Source organism: Rhinoraja longicauda, chromosome 8, assembly GCF_053455715.1.
Source record: "Rhinoraja longicauda isolate Sanriku21f chromosome 8, sRhiLon1.1, whole genome shotgun sequence".
Taxonomy (NCBI): domain Eukaryota; kingdom Metazoa; phylum Chordata; class Chondrichthyes; order Rajiformes; family Arhynchobatidae; genus Rhinoraja; species Rhinoraja longicauda.
In genome coordinates this window covers 45,048,190-45,068,486 of record NC_135960.1, presented here as the reverse complement: position 1 = coordinate 45,068,486, position 20,297 = coordinate 45,048,190, and the positions used below count along the sequence as shown (strand labels likewise).

The 20,297-nt window shown below is 43.2% G+C and overlaps 1 protein-coding gene across 1 annotated transcript in view; it reads right to left on the bottom strand.

The window, feature by feature from the left end:
* ifih1 (interferon induced with helicase C domain 1) overlaps positions 1–20,297 on the bottom strand; it is a 71,048-nt gene that overhangs the window by 38,628 nt on the left and 12,123 nt on the right. The window contains exons 3-4 of the mRNA XM_078403812.1: positions 15,750–15,953; positions 2,077–2,178 (exon numbers count right to left, since the gene is read on the bottom strand). Coding sequence (XP_078259938.1) covers positions 2,077–2,178; positions 15,750–15,953 — 306 coding nt within the window. The remainder of the gene's footprint in view (positions 1–2,076; positions 2,179–15,749; positions 15,954–20,297) is intronic.

Below are 20,297 nucleotides of genomic sequence, written 5' to 3'. Positions count from 1 at the left end.
TATTGAACCCCATGGATTTTTTGCCAATTAATTTTAATTCTCAGCAAATCATTGGGACCTTGCATTCATATTCTAGATATGATTTTCTAACAAGTAATGCTCCCTGCACAGAGTACACTTTGTAAGATCGCTCCAATTACTTAATACTTGTGATGCCTTATTGCATTTTTGTCAGGGAATATTTAACACGACAGGTGGCACAGTGGTGCAACGGTAGAGTTGCTGCCTGACAGCACCAGAGACCCAGGTTCGATCCTGACTACAGGTGATGTCTGTACACAGTTTACACATTCTCTCTTTCACTGCCTGGGTTTTCTCCAGGTGCTCCGGTTTCCTCCGCTACTCCAAATTTGTAGATTAATTGGCGTTGGTAAAAATAGTAAATTGTCCCCTAGTGAGTCGGATAGTGCTAGTGTACAGGATAATCGCTGGTTGGTGTAAACTCAGTGGACCGATGGGCCTGTTTCTGCTCTGTGTCTCTAAACTAAACTAAATTAAAAAGGTGTAATAGAACAATAGTAACAAAAAGAAACGATTTGGAGAGGATAATCCAGATGCATGTTCCTTCTCCCAAGCCTCCCAGGCTTCAACTCTTTTAAAATCCACCTTCTCAATCATAAGCCCAGAAGACATAGGAACAAAAATATGTCATTCAGTCCATCAAGTCTGTTTCACCATTCACTAATGGCTGATCTATTTTTTCCTCTCAACCCCGTTCTCCTGCCATAACCTTTGACCCCCTTACTAATCAAGAACCTGTGAATCGCCGCTTTTAAAATACCCAATGTAGAGTGGAGCAGCTGTAGTGTTGATGTCGTACAACGCCAGAGACCTGGCCGCCTGGGTTTTCTCCGGGTGCTCTGGTTTGTTCCCAAAGACTTACAGGTTTGCAGGTTAATTGTCTTCTGTAAATTGGCCCCACTGTGTAGGATAGAGGGTGATCGCAGGTCGTCACTCGGTGGGTCGAAGGGCCCATTTTCATGCCGTATCTCTGAAACTAATACTAAAACTAAAGATTTGTCCTCCACTTCCATCTGTGGCAATGAATTCCACATATTCACCAGCCTTTGGCTAAAGAAATTCCTCCTCACCTCCTTTTTAAAGGTACGTCCTTTTATTTGAGGATGTGTCCTCTGGTTCCCCAAATTCAATCCTTTAATTCCACTCTATTTCATCTTCTGAAATTCCCCGAATAATATATTTTTTCATCCAATGCTTCTACTTCTGAATTCCCCATTAGCAAATCTTTCCCCCAGAAACTTAATCACATCCACCCCATTTTACCAACATTCTTACTCCCTGCATTCCATTCATAGAATAAGTTTTGGTCACCATGTAGTAGGGAAGATGTCAAGCTAGAAAGGGTGCAGAGAAGATTTCCGAGGATGTTGCCAGGACTCGAGGGCCTGAGCTATCTGAAGAGGTTGAGCAGGCTAGGACTATATTCCTTGGAGCGCAAGAGGATGAGGGGCAACCTTATGGAGGTGTACAAAATCATGAGAGGAATATATTGGGTAAATGCACAGGGTCTCTTGCCCAGGGTAGGGGAATCACGAACCAGAGAACATGGGTTTAAGGCGAAAGGGGAAAGATTTTATAGGAACCCGAGGGGTAACACCTTTACACAAAGGGTGTAAAAAGGAATGTGCTGCTGGAGGAGGTAGTTGAGGTCAGTATTATCGCAACTTTTAAGAAACATTTGGGCAGGTACATGGATAGGATAGTTTAAAAGGATATGTGCCAAACAAAGGCAGGTGGGGCAAGTGTAGATGGGGCATGGGTCGGCATGGGCAAGTGGGGCCAAAGGGCCTGTTCCCACGCTGTATGACTGGTCCTCTGAAAACAATTGCCTGAAATATTCCATTACATTAAAATAAATTATGCAAGATAGAAAACATAGGTAATAAAAAATAAGCTGCAATTTCATTGACCAGAGTTGTCATAGTTTACAGAGAAAGATTTGAAATATATTCCAATTATATCAAATTATTATGAATTAGATGTCATCAAAACACTGTATAAATTCTGGATTCCTGGTAAATAAGTGTTTATCATCGATACCTGACAATGTCTTACCTGAACTGATATTTTCTTCTTCAGACTCATCACAGCCTCTATTCTCCAACTGACTGTCATTTACGCTGCAAATACTTGCCTCTAAAGAATCCACAACCAAATCTGTTTGAAAAAAGGAAATCACAACTATTAATCATTTCCCCCTACTATGTATTGTAAGTAAAACACAAGGTGCTAGAGTAACTCAGCGGGTCAGGCAGCATCTCTGTAAACGCGCACGTCTTTGGGGTGTGGGAGGAAACTGGAGCACCCAGAGGTAACCCATGAGAACACAGGGAGAAAGTGCAAACTCCACACACAGTCAGCACTCGAGATCAGGATCGAACCCGGGTCTCTGGTGTTGTGTTGCAGCAGCTCTACCCGGTAATAAGGTCACTCCTCAGAAAAAAAAACCCAAAATAATGAAACGAATAGATTCGTAATCGCAGAGGCTCTTGCCCAGAGTAGGGAAATTGAGAACCAGAGGACATAGGTTTGTCCATATCCACCAGATCCATGTGTCAATCTAAAAGCCTCTTAAATGCCACTTTCGTATCTGCCTGCACCACCACCCCTGGCAGCACGTTCCAGGCACCCACCACTTTCTGCATAAAAAAGCTAGCCACCCCTTCTCTTCCATTCACCTCTACCCATTGCCTACATTAGACTTTGCCTTTGGAACTGGTGCGCTACAATGCTGAGATCTTCCCCTTTCATCTACCTATTGAACTTGAGTTTGAACCGATTGCATGTATATATGGTATACCTGGTCTGTTTGGATAGCATGCAAAACAAAGCTTTTCACTGAACCTCGGTACACAGGACAATAATAAACCTAAATCTAAACTTCCCCTGCACATCTTCTTTAAACCTTGCCCTTCGCAAATAAAAGCAGTTACTTCCTTAGAAGGAAGTTCGGCATGTCCCCAACAGCTCTCACCAACAAGGGCAGCAGGGTGGTGCAGTGGTAGAGTTGCTGCCTTACAGCAGCAGGGACCCGGGTTCGATCCTGACTTTGTGTGCTTGTCTGTACGGAGTTTGTACGTTCTTCCCGTGACCTGCTTAGATTTTCACCAAGATCTTTGGTTTCCTCCCACACTCCAAAGATGTAGGTTTGTACGTTAAATGGCTTGGCATTAAAATGTAAATTGTCCCTCGTGTGTGTAGGATAGTTTTAATGTGCGGGAATCGCTGGTCGACACAGACTAGGTGGGTCGAGGGGCCTTTTTCCCCGCTGTGTCTGTAAACTAAAGTAAACATCTATAGATGCACCATAGAAAACATTTTATCGGGATGCATCACAGCATGGTTTAGGAACAGCTCCATCCCAAAACTGCAAGAAATTGCAGTGAATTGTGGTTGCACCCCAGACTATCACACACACCAACCTTCCTTCCTGTGATGGCAACTTCAGTCCTTTCCAATAAAGTCCTTTCTGCTTGCCATTACTTCTCCGGGAGTGGGAGTGAACTTGACGCAAACCAAACAGATTTTCCAAACGTATTTTCAGTTTAATTAGTCGTTTATTGAAGTAATAATACAAACAAGTCTGTATCTCTCCAAGCTTTCAGCTCTCGTCGTCGCAGGTCTGTATCTCGCCATTCTCCCTGTGTCTGACCCCTCCCGTCTCTGCGTATCAAGATATACTCCTTAATTCTGGCTCCTCCCAGACCGTTATGCCCATATATGTATTCGTCTCATGACAGCCCCCAAGTGTCCAAAATAATACAGCAGGATATCTAGACAAAATAATATAATATGCTAAAACATCCAGCACAAACACAAATAGCTTCTACACTTCCATTGACTCCATGTACACCACGCTACCTCGGCAAGGCCATCAGCATAATCAAGGACCAGTCTCACCCCGGTCACTCCCTCTTCTCCTCTCTCCCATCAGGCAAGAGGTACAGAAGTGTGAAAGCACACGCCTCCAGATTCAGGGACAGTTTCTTCCCAGCTGTTATCAGGCAACTGAACCATTATATCACCAATTAGAGAACAGTCCTGAGCTGCTATGTACTTCATTGGAGACTTCGGACTATATTTAGTTGGACTTAATTGGGCAAGTTGGGCCGAAGGGCCTGTGTCTACACTGTATGACTCTATGACTTTACTGGACTGTATTTTGCACTAAACATTATTCCCTTTATCCTGTATCTATACACTGTGGATGGCTCGATTGTAATCATGTATAGTCTTTCCGCAGACTGGTTAGCGCACAACAAAAAGGTTTTTCACTGAACCTCAGTACACTGAAATAAACGAAGCTAATTAAAGCTATCATAGCGCAATATAATATAGGTTAGTATAGAGAAGGGAACTTGACAGAGATGATTGTCAAGGATTACGGGGAGAAGGCAGGAGAATGGGGTTGAGAGGGAAAGGTAGATCAGCCATGATTGAATGGCGGAGTAGGCGATAGGCCGAATGGCCTAATTCTGCTCCTAGAACATAAACTGTGAACTTATATAGGCTTGGGGAGAGTTCTCAGGAGTGGAACTCTTATGTAATCAGGGGACTGCCTGTATCATTCTAACGTTTGATAACACAGAACCCACGGTGTGCAAGTGTTTGCAGTCAGTAACTGCCATCTGCTGAATTATAAATGTAATGACATTTATAACAAGTAGACCAAGTGCCATCTCCTGTCAGCCCAGTGTAACTGCAGCACAATAATTCCAATCGAAAAACTCAAACAGAATCCAGCAAGTGAAGACTATGCTTTGAACAACCAAACCATATAACAAGTAGTACAAAGAGAAAATTACTAGAGTGCAGAATATACAGAACATAGATTGTACAGTGCAGGAACAGGAACTTGATGTCTGGCAGGTAATGGGTTGATAGAGGCGAGGAGGGTTATTTGCCAGGCAAATGGTTGTGGAAAAGGCCAGAGATGAAAAGACAGAAGGTGTGAGAACAGAAGATTGAAGAGTTACGAATTGTGATGCTAGAGAAAGGCTTGTAGCTGGAAGGGGAGGGTGGGAGAGAAGAAATGGGTGAGAGTCCAGGTGGGGCACTGGGAAGGTGGGATAAAGGCTGGAGGGGTGGCGTTAAGTAGTTACGTAAAATTGGAGAATTCAATGTTCATACCGTTGGGTTCTAAGCTACCTAAGCTACCTCGAAGGTGCTGTTCCTCCAGAATACATGCGGTGTCCTTCAGGCAATGGAGGAGGCCCAGGTCAGAAAGGTCCATGAGGGAATGGGAAGGGGAAATAAATGGTTGGCAACTGGGAGATCTGGCAGGCATTGGCGGACCAAGCCTGTGGACACAATGTGTTGGGAGTAACTCAGCAGGTCAGGCAGAATCTCTGGAGAACATGAACACAAAGTGCAGAAGTAACGCGTGTCTAACCTTTGAATAATTCCTTGACGGTTCAAGTTGATTTGTGGATTTAACTAGGAAACTAGGTATTGAACAAATCACTCGGTGAAAACCACTTATTTATAATCATACTTATTACAACTTAAGATTGTTTATAATCTTACTCATATGTAAGTATAACCTTAACTTATTATAAACTTACTTATATCCTTAAACACTGACAATACAATCAACAGGTGCAGAATAATCCATAACAAACAGGATTCACAATGAACAACAGGGACTCCAAAGGATGATTGGATTCAAAGAATTGGTACACGTGACAATAATAAACCAATATCAATAATAGGTGATCAATGGTCGATGTGGACAGTGGGCCGTAGGGCCTGTTTCTATACTGTATCTCTGAAACTGAAAACTAAACTAAAGCTGTTCCCGAGTCTGGTGGTAAGTGCTTTCATGCCATTGTATGTTCTGCCCAACAGAAGAGCAGACAAGTGGGAGTGACCAGGGTGAGAAAAGTCCTTGATAATGTTGGCTGCTTTCCTGAACAGCATGGAATGTAGAAGGTGTCAGCGGTGGGGAGTCTGGTCTGTGTGATGGTCTGGACTACATCCATAATTCTCTTATTATCTGTCATATGATCACTACGGTTAATGATTCCTCTCCAATAGATTCTTTCTGCTCATCTTTCCATATGCAAGGGATTAAGGCCAACGATTATTCAATATCCAAATCACATCTGTCTTTTCTATTCATCACAGGTTAATTGTGCTAATGACAATGCTTAATTAAAAAACGTTGTGCCTTAATTTTTTTGTAAACCAGTGTCTGCCATCTTCAATCCAATTAAATACATTTATTCTTAATTTGAGGGACGCTATGGATCCCCAGAAATTTGCGAAGAACAGGTAAATATTAAAGGCTGCACGGTGGCACAGTGGTAGAGCTGCTGCCTTACAGCACCAGAGACCCTCATTCGATCCTGACTACGGCTGCTGTGAGCACAGAGTTTGTATGTTATCCCGTGACCACATTTGTGCACATCTTTGGAGTGTGGGAGGGAATCGGAGCACCCGGAGAAAACCCACGCGGTCACAAAGAGAACGTGCAAACCCCATACAGCATACAGTCAGAATCGTACGAGGGTGTCCGGCACTACAAGTCGCCAACTCTACCGCTGTGCCACCCTGCCGCCCAAATTAAATACATTTATTCTTAATTTAAGAGGTTATAGATCCCCAGGACTAGTTTGCTTGTCTGTAAATATTTGCAAAGGGCAAGGAAATTGTAAGGAAAAAGTTCAATAAGAAATATATAGACAGTGCAATTAAGACCAAACCTATATCCAAATATCACATGCTAATTTCATTAGCTCTTTACATTTAAAAGCGAAAGGAGGAGGTAACATTTTACACCATAAAGACTTTGCAAATATTATTTATTATTGAAGGAACTATGTCCAGGTAAGAGAGAGGGAAAAGACGCAAAGTGCTGGAGTAACTCAGCAGGTCAGGCAGCCTCTCTGAGAACATGGAAAGGTGACGTTCTGGGTTGTGACCCTTCTTCGGACTGACTGTAGGGCAGAGAAGAAAGCGAGAAAAAGGTAGAGGCAGGGAAAGCGTGGCAGGTAATAGGTCTGATTCACCTCTACCCCATTGAGGACATTGGACTGTGTCTCTGGAACTGATGCGCTACAATGCTGAGAACTATATTCTGCACTCTGTATCTTCTCCTTTGCTCTACCTGTTGTACTTGACTTTGACTTGATTGTATTGTTGTATAGTATTACCTACCCTATTTGGATGGCATGCTAAACTTTTCAAAGATTTAATAAAAACCCGAGGGGCATCTTTTACACACAGAGTGTGGTGGTTATATGGAATGAGCTGCCAGAGGAGATAGTTGAGGCAGGTACAATAACAATATTTAAAAGACATTTGGACAGATACATGGATAGGAAAGGTTCAGGGGGATATGGGCTAAACACGGGCAAACACAACTAGCTTAATGGGGGCATCCATGTCGGCGTGGGTTGGACTGATGGGCCTGTTTCCGTGTTGTAAGACTCTTTGACCCAATGCTGATAGTTTAATTCACTAACATAAATTGTCTTTACATCACTGTAGACTTTGTGCAGAACTAGTAAAAGTCCTGGATTTTAACTAAAAAAACATATGTCAAATACGAAAATGTATCAAACTCCTTGGTAATACTGTAATCCAATTGGAAAAGTAAGAAATTTCTGTTAAAAAAAAAAAAAAAGTATAGTTTTTAAAGTATTAAACAAAACTAAAACATAGAGCACGCCTGTCAATGGCAGAAAGTTTCAGTTTACAGTTCAGTGAATTGCTGAGGTTGCGCTTTGGCTTCTGACGGGGCAGAACATCACGAGGTGAGAATGTTTAATCGTCATATGTACCAGGAACGGAACAATGAAATCCTTATGCAGCTTAACACAACGCACCAAATAAAGATATAATAATAAGCAATATAATACATTATAACATCATAAGGGATAGGAGTAGAGTTAGGCCATTCGCCCCATCAAGTCTACTCCGACATTCAATCGTGGCTGATCTATCTCTCCCTCCTACCCCATTCTCCTGCCTTCTCCCCATAACCTCTGACACTTGTACTAATCAAGAATCATCTATCTATCTCTGCCTTAACATTATCAGTAATACTAGGTAAGCATACCATGGGGAGACACAGTAGCACAATGGTAGAGCCGCTGCCTTACAGTGCCAGAGACCCGGTTTTGATCCTGACTACGGGTGCTGTCTGAACGGAGTTTATACATTCTCCCTGTGATTGCGTGGGTTTTCCCTGGGTGCTCCGGTTTCCTCCCACACTCCAAAGGTGTGCAGGTTTGTAGGTTAATTGGCTTTGATAAAAATTATAAATTGTTCCTATTGTGTATGATTGTGCGGGCATCGCTGGTCGGCACGGACTTAGTGGGCCGAAGGGCCTGTTTCCATGCTGTATCTCTAAATTAAACTAAATTAAAAGATAATCTGAGAGCAAAAATAGAACAAAGGTTATCACCAACAATAGTCATAATGGAAGAGAAAATGGTATTTACAACATGAATTTGCTTTCTGGAAACATCCTCTGCACATCCAAGGACATCTGGAAGATAGACACAAAACGCTGGAGTAACTCAGCGGGTCAGGCAGCATCTCTGGAGAAAAGGAATAGGTGACATTTCGGGTTGAGTCCCCTCATCAGACTGCTAAAGGTTCTGATGAAGGCAGACTGAAGAAGGGTCCCTCTTCGGTGTGTCTATCTTCAGTGCAAATCAGCATCTGCAGTTCCTTCCTCCACATGAAGTTATCCAGAGTTGGCAGATCAGTCGGCAAGTGACACTCAGCCGTCCCGTTTTGGGACACCGTGCTCCGTAATCCCCTCTTTTAACCTCACAGGTTGAAGATGCCTTCAGCAGAGACGAGCTCTCAACAGTATAAATTAAAAGGATCATCAACAAAATGTCATCATTTGTTGATGGTTTAACACTAACCAATTGCTCCCGTACATTACTAAATCTACAACTTCAGATTCATAGACGTGCATATCTCTGAAGATCTGTCCTGGACTCAGCACATCGACAGAATCATAAAGAAAGCCCATCAATGCCTTTACTTCCTTGAGGAGATTTGGTATGTCGATGAGTACTCTCTTGAACTTTTACGGGAGTATGATAGAGAGCACACTGACTAGTTACACGACAGCCTGGTTTGGCAACTCAAATGCCCAGGAACAAAGGAGATTACAAAAAGATGGTGGACACTGCCCGGTCCATCATGGATACTGACCTCCCCACCATCGAAGGGATCTACAGTGGTAGACGCTGCATGTACTGACCTCCGCACCAACAAAAGGATCTATAGGAGACAATGCCTCATAAAGGCAGCCAGCATCATCAGAGACCCACGCCACCCTGGCCACACTCTCGTTTCACTCCTGCCATCGGGAAGAAGGTGCAGGAGTCTGTAAACTGTGACCTCCAGGTTCAGGGACAGCTTCTACCCATGAACTATCATGCTCCTGAACACTACAAACTCCAACTGAACTACAAACTATGAACTGCCTGGGTTGCACTAGAGACTTTGGGCTTTTGTTCTGTTTATGCAGTCATATTGAGCTTTTTTAGTTATTTAACCTTTTTTTGGTTTGTTTATGATGATTATGATCTATTGAGTACCGTGTTTACAGACCTGGTGTACTGCTGCAAGTAAGAGTTTCATTATTCTGTTTCAGTACATATGACAATTAAACACTCTTGATTCGACTCTTGAAGTTCGAATACAGAATGACAAAATAATCACATAGAAAGGAGAGGGTGCAGAACAAGCTGCAAGAAGGGTGGAGAATGAGTGGATGTCATTTGGAACATAGTATGTAGAATAGTACAGCACAGGAACAGGCCCTTCAGATCACAATGTCTGTACCGAACATAATACCAATATAAAACAATCTCCCCTGCCTACACATGATCCATACCCCTCCATTCCCTGCTTCGATGGAGCAGCTTGGTTGGCATGAATTAGTTGGGCTGAAGGACCTGTTTCTGTATGGCTCTAAACCATTCTTATGAAACAATAATCTTGTCATCGTCATGTTGCTCTTTGAGGGAGATTGCAGCACTACTGAACGGTCATCCTGCATTATATCAGAAGATAAACTTTTGAAGTACTTCATTGGAATGTAAAGTATGTTTTGAAAGGTGCTATATAAATGAAAACCTCATGAAAACCTTTATCGCAATATATTTAATCCGTGTGATAATTATAAGTAAAATCATTTAAGTTGGAGCTCTTGGATAAAGTCAAAAATCACCAAGAAATCTATTGCAATTAACATATGCCTACTTTAAAAAAAGGCTCCAAATAGTTTATGGCTTTTTTGGTTGATATGGCTGATGGAAAAGACAGCTGGGAAATATCATGCCCCAAATTTCCACTCCAATTAATTACACCATTTCAAAAATAGATGCTGCATTTTTTACCAACTTTGGCATTGTGCAGAAATTAAGAAGGTACTGCGCAACACTTAATACGACCCTAACTTTTAATTAAGAGTAATTTCCGACTAGTGAAACTCTAACATCATTAGTAAAAAGCTGCTAACCTCTTGGCTACCTTCCACCAGGGGTGTTTTGTGCCTTAGTGTATAACACATTTTTCAAGTCATCAAAAGCTCCATGAATCTCAGCTGTGACACTGTGATCTTTGACATTTTCGATCTGGAATAGGGAGCTGAGCTGAGAATCCCTTCTGCCAATGGAGCTGTTTTGGAATAAACTTTATAATTATCAGTTGTCTACTTAATGTACTATTTACTAATTGGCTGGCACGCACGATGGCAAATCCATCCAAAGAAGAGTAAATTAGTCATTAACTAATAGACATAAGAAACGGTGCCATGCCACCTTTTCCACAGCTGAAGATCCAAAGCCATCAGTCTGTATGTGCACGAACGTCTGTCCTTAGTCTAAACTTTGAAAGAACTAAATTCCACGCCGAAAGTGTAAGACTCTGATCTTTTTTCTCCTTTCTGGCACCATGTAAAGGATCTGGAGACTTACCCTTTCGGAAGTTAGAGTCATGGAGTCATCCAGCACAGAAACAGGCCCTTCTCCCAACTTGTCCATGCTGACCAAGATGCCCTCTATTTAAGCTGGTCCCATTTGCCCGTGGTTGGCTCTTTCCTATCCATGTACCTGTCTAAGTGTCTTTTAAATCTTGTTCTTGCATCTGCCTCAACTACCTCTTCTGGCAGAAGCAAGGAACGGCAGATGCTGGTTTACCAAAATAAGGCACAGTGCTGAGATAAACTGCTGGGTTCTTTCAGAGAACTTCTTTCTCTGTCAGCTCATTCCACATACCCACCATCCTCTGAGTGCAAAAGCTGCCTCACAGGTTATTATTAAATCTTTGCCCTCTCGTCTTAAACCAATGACCTCTGGCTTTTGATTTCCCTACCCTGAGTAGGCAAAATACTTTGTGCATTCACCTTATCTATTCCCCTCAAGATTTTATACACCTCCACAAGATAACCCCTCAGTCTCCTGCACTCCAAGGAATAAAGTCATAGCCTGCCCAACCTCTCCCGATAGCTCACCTCTCGAGTCCTGGCAACATCCTCCTAAATCTTTTCTGCACTCTTTCCAGCTTAATTACTTTCTACCTGCAGCAGGGTGACCAAATCTGAACACAATACTGCAAATGCAGCCTCAGCATTGTCATGTACAACTGTGACATATTTCACTTGTATACTCAATACCCTGACTGATGAAGGACAATGTACCGAAAGCCTTCTTGACTAGTGAGTTGCCCTTATGGCCGTGTATGAAGTCATGAGGGGCATGGATAAAGTGAACACTCAACCTTTTTCCCAGGGTGGGGGATGGTAAAACTAGAGGGCAAAGGCTTAAGGTGAAAGGGAAGAGCTCTGGGCCACTCAGAAGGAAGTCCATAAATGAAATCAGGATCACGTGCAGGCGGATGAGATTGGTTTGTCTCGGCATGGACATTGTGGGCTGAAGGGCCTGTTTCTGTGCTGTAGTTGTATGTTCTATGGTCTGAGCTGCCAGAGGAGGCCATTGCGGTGGATACAATACTGACTTTTACAACTCATTTTGACAGAAATGTGGATAGGAGGGTTTAGAGGGCTAAAGGGCAACGGCTCAGAGAGCTATCAGGTAAACGCACAGAGTCTCTTGCCCAGATTAGGGGAATCGAGAACCAGTGGACACAGGTTCAAGGTGAGAGGGGAAAGATTTAACAGGAACCTGAGGGGTAACTTTTTTACACAAAGGGTGGTAGATGTATGGAACGAGCTGCCGGAGAAGGTAGTTGAGGCAGGTACTATTGCAACGTTTAAGAAATATTTAGGCAAGTACGTAGATACAATAGGTTTAGCGGAATAAGGGGCAAATGCAGGCAGGTGGGATTAATGTAGATGGGGCATGTTAGTCGGTGTGGGCAGGTTTCCACTCTGTATGACTATATGACTAAATGGGACTAGTCTCCTACTTTCAGTCTGAAGAAGGGTTCTGATCAGGAACTGCTCCAGACCGAGCGCGCACACAGACCGGACTTTGGAAATGGCGCCAAAACATGGCAGCACCCACATGTGTAAATATGCAAAAAGAATTTCACTGTGCAGTTGCACATGTGAGAAATAAAGCACCATTGAAACCTCGTCCATCCTTTTTCTCTATAGATGCTGCCTGGCCCGCTGATTTACTCCAGCACTGTGTCTATCTTTGGGGCTAGGTGGGCTGAAGGGCCCTTTTCCATGCTGTACAGCTCTATGGCTATAACACTCCCACCACCACAATGAAATTTGCTGTACAGGGTAGGTTGAGGTCCAGAAGACTTCTTTGACTGGGATGGAGGGTGGGAGTGAGAGAGGCGAGTACAATATTGTTGCAGCATGTGTACTGACAACAGAATTATGAAATTCTTACTTGCAGCAGCATAACTGGTCCATAAACACAGTACTCATAGCTCACATAATAAACAAAACAAAATCAATTAATTATAAAAGTCAATATTAGTGCGAAAAGCCAGCAGACCATGTACAATGAAGACACTTCATAGTTCATAGGTGTTTGTAGCATTCAAGAGACTAATGGTTAGTTTCAGTTTTAGAGATACAGCATGGAAACAGGCCCTTCAGCCCACCGAGTCCATAGCTCTATGTTATCCTACTTTCGCATCCTACACTGGGGACAATTTCCAGAAGCCAATTAACCTGCACATCTTTGGAGGAAACTGGAGCACCCAGAGAAAACCCACATGGTCACAGTGAGAACGTACAAATGCTGAGCAGACAGCATTAATCAGTATTGAACCCGGATCTCTGGCGCTGTAAGGCAGCAACTCTACCGCTGCACCAAAACTGTAACAGGGTTAACGCCCGACAGCTATTAGGAAGAAGCTACTCCTGAACCTGGATGTTACAATTTTCAGGCTCTTGTACCTTGGATCCGATGGCAGAAGTGAAATGAGTGCATGGCCAGGGTGGTGTGGGTCTTTGATGATGCTGGCTGCCTTTTTGAGGCAGCGACTCCTAATGGGATGACAGAATGAACAGTGACTTCCGTGGTGGCAGCTGGAAGCACCACTTTGTGAAACAGATGTTGACCTGGGTCTTGAGTTCTCACACCTAGCACTGCTCCCTTTTGCGTTCCAGCAAAACATCAATCAGCCAGCAGCTGATTATTAATACTTGCAATTTACATCTCGCATTTAGTCAGAAGCAGTTAGGGGCAGCACAATGGTGCAGCGGTAGAGTTGCTGCCTTACAGCTCCAGAGACAGTGTCAAGTTTGATCATCAATCACCTGTTCGCACTAATTCGATGTTATCCCACTTTTGCATCCACTCCCTACACAATGGAGGGAAATAACCTACAAACCCACACGTCTTTCAGATGTGGGAGGAAACTGGAGCACCCAAAGGAAACCCACATGGTCACAGGGAGAGTGTACAAACTCCACACACAGACAGCACCTGAGGTCAGGATCAAACCCAAAACTCTGGCACTTCCTAACTAGGTTAGGAAGAGGGGATGTTCAACGAGATCTGGGTGTCCTAGTGCATCAGTCACTGAAAGGAAGCATGCAGGTACAGCAGGCAGTGAAGAAAGCCAATGGAATGTTGGCCTTCATAACAAGAGGAGTTGAGTATAGGAGCAAAGAGGTCCTTCTACAGTTGTACCGGGCCCTGGTGAGACCGCACCTGGAGTACTGTGTGCAGTTTTGGTCTCCAAATTTGAGGAAGGATATTCTTGCTATTGAGGGCGTGCAGCGTAGTAGGTTCACTAGGTTAATTCCCGGAATGGCGGGATTGTCGTTATGTTGAAAGGATGGAGCAATTAGGCTTGTATACACTGGAATTTAGAAGGATGAGGGGGGATCTTATTGAAACATATAAGATAATTAGGGGATTGGACACATTAGAGGCAGGAAACATGTTCCCAATGTTGGGGGAGTCCAGAACAAGGGGCCACAGTTTAAGAATAAGGCGTAGGCCATTTAGAACGGAGATGAGGAAGAACTTTTTCAGTCAGAGAGTGGTGAAGGTGTGGAATTCTCTGCCTCAGAAGGCAGTGGAGGCCAGTTCGTTGGATGCTTTCAAGAGAGAGCTGGATAGAGCTCTTAAGGATAGCGGAGTGAGGGGGTATGGGGAGAAGGCAGGAACGGGGTACTGATTGAGAGTGATCAGCCATGATCGCATTGAATGGCGGTGCTGGCTCGAAGGGCTGAATGGCTTACTCCTGCACCTATTGTCTACTGTGTGGCAGCAGTTCTACCCACTGTGCCATTGTGCAATTTCACTTTGGAAATAACATTACTGGATAGAGATAATTAATAATTACTTGCTTATTTTCTTATGTGAAGAGATTGTCACAATTGCTGCTATATTAGCTGTGCTGCGATTTACAAACATGAGACTTTAATAAAAGCTTTGATAGTGCACAGGAAATTCCTGGTTGGTCAGCACTTAAATATGTGATAACGCGTAAAAACATGCAATAAGCATAATAATTACTTTTGATAATTGATGCTATGTAAGTGCAAATTATAGAGAGAGTATTCTGATCCAAAACAAAGTTGGGAATGAGTAGGGAACAAACATGTACTTTGCCAAGTTCCACCTTTCTCCTTTTTCCTACAATTTATGGTACCTCATGCATGTTGTAATTGGTATTAGTTATACAGCATGGAAACAGGCCCTTCAGTGCAACTCACCCTCGCCGACCAAGATGCCCCAACTACACGTCCTGTTCACCTGCGTTTTGCCGATATCCCTCCACACCCTTCCTATACATGTACCTATCCAAATGTCTTTTAAATGGTGTTATTGTACCTGTCCAAACTACCTCCTCTGGCAACTCGTTCCATATACCCGCCATCCTCAGACTATCTTTAATTGGACTTTACAACACGATTTTATCTTGAACTACACATTATACCCTTCATCATCTGTATGCTGTGGACTGCTTGATTGTAATCATGTATAGACTCTCCAGTGACTGGTTAGCATGCAACAAAAGTTTATGTTCCATTGGTACACGTGGCAATAAACCAAACTAAACTAAGGGTCCCGACCCAAAATGTCAACCATCCTATTTCTCTGCCTGACCTGGCCCACTGAGTTACTATCTACACAACCTTTCACTCACCAGCATTTGTCCCGCCCCCACCATTACAATTAATCTGATGAAGGGTCTTGACCCGAAACATCATCTATTCATGTTCTCGAGAGATGCTGCCTGACCTGCTGAGTTATTCCAGCACTTGTGACCATTCTAGAATCAGTGAGTGCAGACAATACAGTAATACAAACATTTACCTGAATTCCCAGAAAGATCCATTGCCAACATGTCTGACAGGAGACTGCTTCCGCCATTGCTATCCTCTTCAGCGTTTGGCTCATTATACAAGTCCAGATCATCAAGACTTGTCTGCTCATCTCTTAACGCAGTCAGCAGGTCTGGCTTTGCATTATCTGTGTTGTTTTGCACGTTAGATGGATCTTGACTTTCATCAGACGAGTCTGCATAGAGATAAATCGGGATTAAGGTGGCACGGTGGCGCAGACGTAGAGTTGCTGCTTACAGCGCAAGAGACCCGGGTTTCATCCTGACCGTGGATGCTGTCTGTTTGGAGTTTCCACGTTCTTCCCGTGGCCTGTGCAGGTTTTCTCCAAGTGCCCCGGTTTCCTCCCACACTCCAAAGATGTTCAGGTTTGTAGGTTAATTGGCTTGGCAAAATTGTACAATTGTCCCTAGACTGTGTAGGATAGTATTAATGTACAGGGTGATCGCTGGTCGGCGCAGACTCGGTTGGCTGACGCAAAACTAAAGTCTAAACTAAAATAAACTCTAAAGGGGGTATTTAAAAAAATGTGGAGAAACAAGGAACTGCAAACTCTGGTTTTGGTGTCAGTATCAATAAACGATGTCTGCCATCTGAGACTGAGATGAAGTGTGAGGAGTGTGGGCCGGCACAATGGCGCAGCAGTAGAATTGCCGCCTTACAGCGCCAGAGACCCGGGTTTGATCCTGACTACCGCCGCTCCACTGTAAAGTTCTTCAGACTTATGAAGGTCCATCAGTCTGAAGAAGTGTCCTAACTAAAAAGGTCATCTGTCAAGCCCCTCCACAGATGCTGCAGCACTTTGTGTTTTACTCAAGATTGCAGCTTTTTTGCATCTTGAACTTATTTATCTTAGCACGTTGCAACTTCACAGCTCCCAAAATCGTAAGTATAAACAGTGTGTATTGTAAAATGTACAGTAAATCAATTTAGTTTTAGCTTTCATAGTTTAAATACAACAACATTGGATAACGTGGTGTCTCCATCTAAATGTTACCTGGGAACCATGATTTATTGGCAGACCATCCTACCAACTAGAGAGCAGTCCTGAACTACTACCTACCTCAGTGGATACCCTTGGACTAACTTTGATCAGACTTCACTGGCTTTATCTTGCACTAAACATTATTCACGTTATTCCCTTTATCATGTATTTGTACACCGTGGACGACTCGATTATAATCATGTATGTTTTTCGGCTGACTGGTTAGCACGCAACAAAATCTTTTCACTGTACCTCGGTACATATGACAATAAACTAAATTGAAACTAACAGCGTTCCCGATGATTTTGCAATTACTCCACGTTACCAAGCTTTGTTGTTTTTAAATCACGGTAGGAATGTTGGCATTTGAAGAGGGAGGGATGATTTAAGCTTCAAATGAGAACGACACTGTTCTATTATTCCCTCATTTCACAAAGGTGGGAACAGTCAAAGTCAGTAAAATGACAACACTGTTACATTAAGTACTGAGCATCCCATTTACACCTCATAACCTGGCCCAGGCAAAACACACACCTCAAAATTGGATGTCACTCTCTGATACATCACGAAAACAGAGATGTGCTTACTGCTAACAACCAACAACTCCTTTGCAAAATAAAAAATCACAGAATTATGTTACGGTTGGCCCTGAGCCATAGGGAGAGGTTGGGCAGGCTAAGACTATTCCAAGAAGCGTAAGAGGCTGAGAGGTGAGTTTATAGAGGTGTACAATATCATGCCATTAAGCTGCAAAGTGTGCAGTCAGGATTCATGAGGATGTTGCCAGGGCCTGAGCTATAGGGAGAGGTTGAACAGGCTAGGACTTTACTCCTTGGATTGCAAAAGGCTGAGGGCGATCTTAGAGGTGTATATAATCATGAAGGGAATAGATAGGGTGAATGCACAGACCTTTACTGGTAGGGGAATCGAGAACCAGAGGACATAAGTTTAAGGTGAGGGGGGAGGGGAACATATAGCAACCCGATAGAAAATAGGTGCAGGAGGAGGCCATTCGGCCCTTCGAGCCAGCACTGCCATTCAATGTGATCATGGCTGATCATTCTCAATCAGTACCCCGTTCCTGCCTTCTCACCATACCCCCTGACTCCGCTATCCTTAAGAGCTCTATCTCGCTCTCTCTTGGATGCATTCAGAGAATTGGCCTCCACTGCCTTCTGAGGCAGAGAATTCCACAGATTCACAACTCTCTGACTGAAAAGTTTTTCCTTATCTCAGTTCTAAATGGCCTACCCCTTATTCTTAAACTGTGGCCCCTTGTTCTGGACTCCCCCAACATTGGGAACATGTTTCCTGCCTCTAACGTGTCCAACCCCTTAATAATGTTATACGTTTCGATAAGATCTCCTCTCATCCTTCTAAATTCCAGTGTATACAAGCCTACGGTAGGTAACGTTTTCACACAGAGGATGGTGGGCGTATGGAATGAGCTGCCAGTCGTTGAGGCAGTTACTATCACAGACCTCACAACATTTGATTTTACAAATTCATAATTTTGATCTCCAAAATTCAGAATCTTACATCAAAATTCATAATATGGCACGTAATGCTACTTTTCAGCTAAAAAAAGGTGTGCACGCCAAATGCACATATGTGTTGCGCTACATTCATGTGTGAAAAACAACTATTATTTCCAACAGTCTGTAGTTCTTGGACTACATGTACAATGTCAGACCTATCATGAGTATATTGTGCTATTTATGGAAAGGTTATTGAACAGAGATATTCTTTGCAACACAAAGAAAAAATTATTTTGTTTTGTTTTTTCTATTTTGCTTTTTTCTTACACATTCCAATTCTCTTGGTATTGAATAAAAGGACAATGGTCATAAAATGTATGACTAAGTTATGAAGAGTTGATATATGCGACTCGACTAAGCATAAGGAAGTACTTGTTGAAGTAAATTTGCACATTAATTGATAATCAGCCCAAAAAGGTTGTAATTGGCTTTTCGGCTGTGTTGTATATTTTAACCCCGTCTTAATTAATTAATATAGATATATAATCTTGCACTTAAATTTAATATTTACTCATTACAGTTCCACCACTGATTTTCTGGCACTCTTGGTTCCAGAGCTTTGCTGGTTTATCCAGCCGGCCAAGGTAGTCGGCTATGGGGATAGATGTGCTGGCTCCAGCTGGGCTGGAGTTCCAGAGCCCCGGCCGCAGGTTGCAAATTCAATCCACTGATCGGCCATTGAAGTCCCGATGAGGTCGAGATTGGCTGCCTTGCGGAACCCCTAGTGACCTCTAGTGGCCAAATTGACAAATTGCAATTACCGACTGTTTTGAGGAAAAATGTGAGGCAAAATCGGAATGCCGGAAATGAAATAAGAAAGCGGAAACTTTCCGCCAAATTCGGAAGGGTTGGGAGGGGTGCTATTACAGCATTCAAAAAACATTTAGACAAGTTCATGGAAAAGATAGGTTTAGAGGGATATGGGCCAAACGCAGGCAGATGGGACCAGTGTAGATGGGACGTTAGTCGGCATGGGCAAGTTGGCTGAAGGGCCTGTTTCCGTGTTGCATGACTCTATTGTACAAGATGTTGGTGAGACAGCTTGAGAGCACGCATTACCAAGTTCAGGATCAGCTTCATCCCCATTGTTATCAGGCCACTAAACAGTCCTCCCATAAGACTGTCAGGTTTGTAGGTTAATTGACCTTTGTAAATTGCCCGTTGTGTAGGAAATGGATATGAAAGTGGGATAACACAGAACAAGTGTGAATAAGTGATTGATGCTTGACATGGATTCGGTGGCCTGAAGGGCCCATTTCCATGCTGTATCATACTCGCGAGCTAATGCAATAAAGGCAAAAGATTAGCTTAAATTAATTTAACAAGCAACAACATTGGAATTGCATTTGTCAGTATTGACCCAACTTTCCAAGAAACTTTATAGTTTGTTGCAGTAATCGTCCCATTGTTTCAGACACAAAATGCTGGAGTAACTCAGCGGGTCAGACAGCATCTCTGGAGAGAAGGAATGGGTGACGTTTCGGGTCAAAACCCTTCTTATAGACAATAGTCAATAGGTGCAGGAGTAGGCCATTCAGCCCTTCGAGCCAGCACCACCATTCAATATGATCATGGCTGATCATTCACAATCAGTACCCCGTTCCTGCCTTCTCCCCATATCCCCTGACTCCGCTATCATTAAGAGCTCTATCTAGCTCTCTCTTGAAAGCATCCAGAGAATTGGCCTCCACTGCCTTCTGAGGCAGAGAATTCCACAGATTTACAACTCTCTGAGTGTAAAGGTTTGTCATCATCTCCGTTCTAAATTGCCTACCCCTTATTCTTAAACTGTGGCCCCTTGTTCTGGACTCCCCCAATATTGGGAACATGTTTCCTGCCTCTAGCGTGTCCAATCCCTTAATAATCTTATATGTTTCAATAAGATCGTCTCTCATCCAAAATTCCAGTGTATACAAGCCTAGTTGCTCCAGTCTTTCAACATACGACAGTCCCGCCATTCCGGGAATTAACCTAGTGAACCTACGCTGCACTCCGTCAA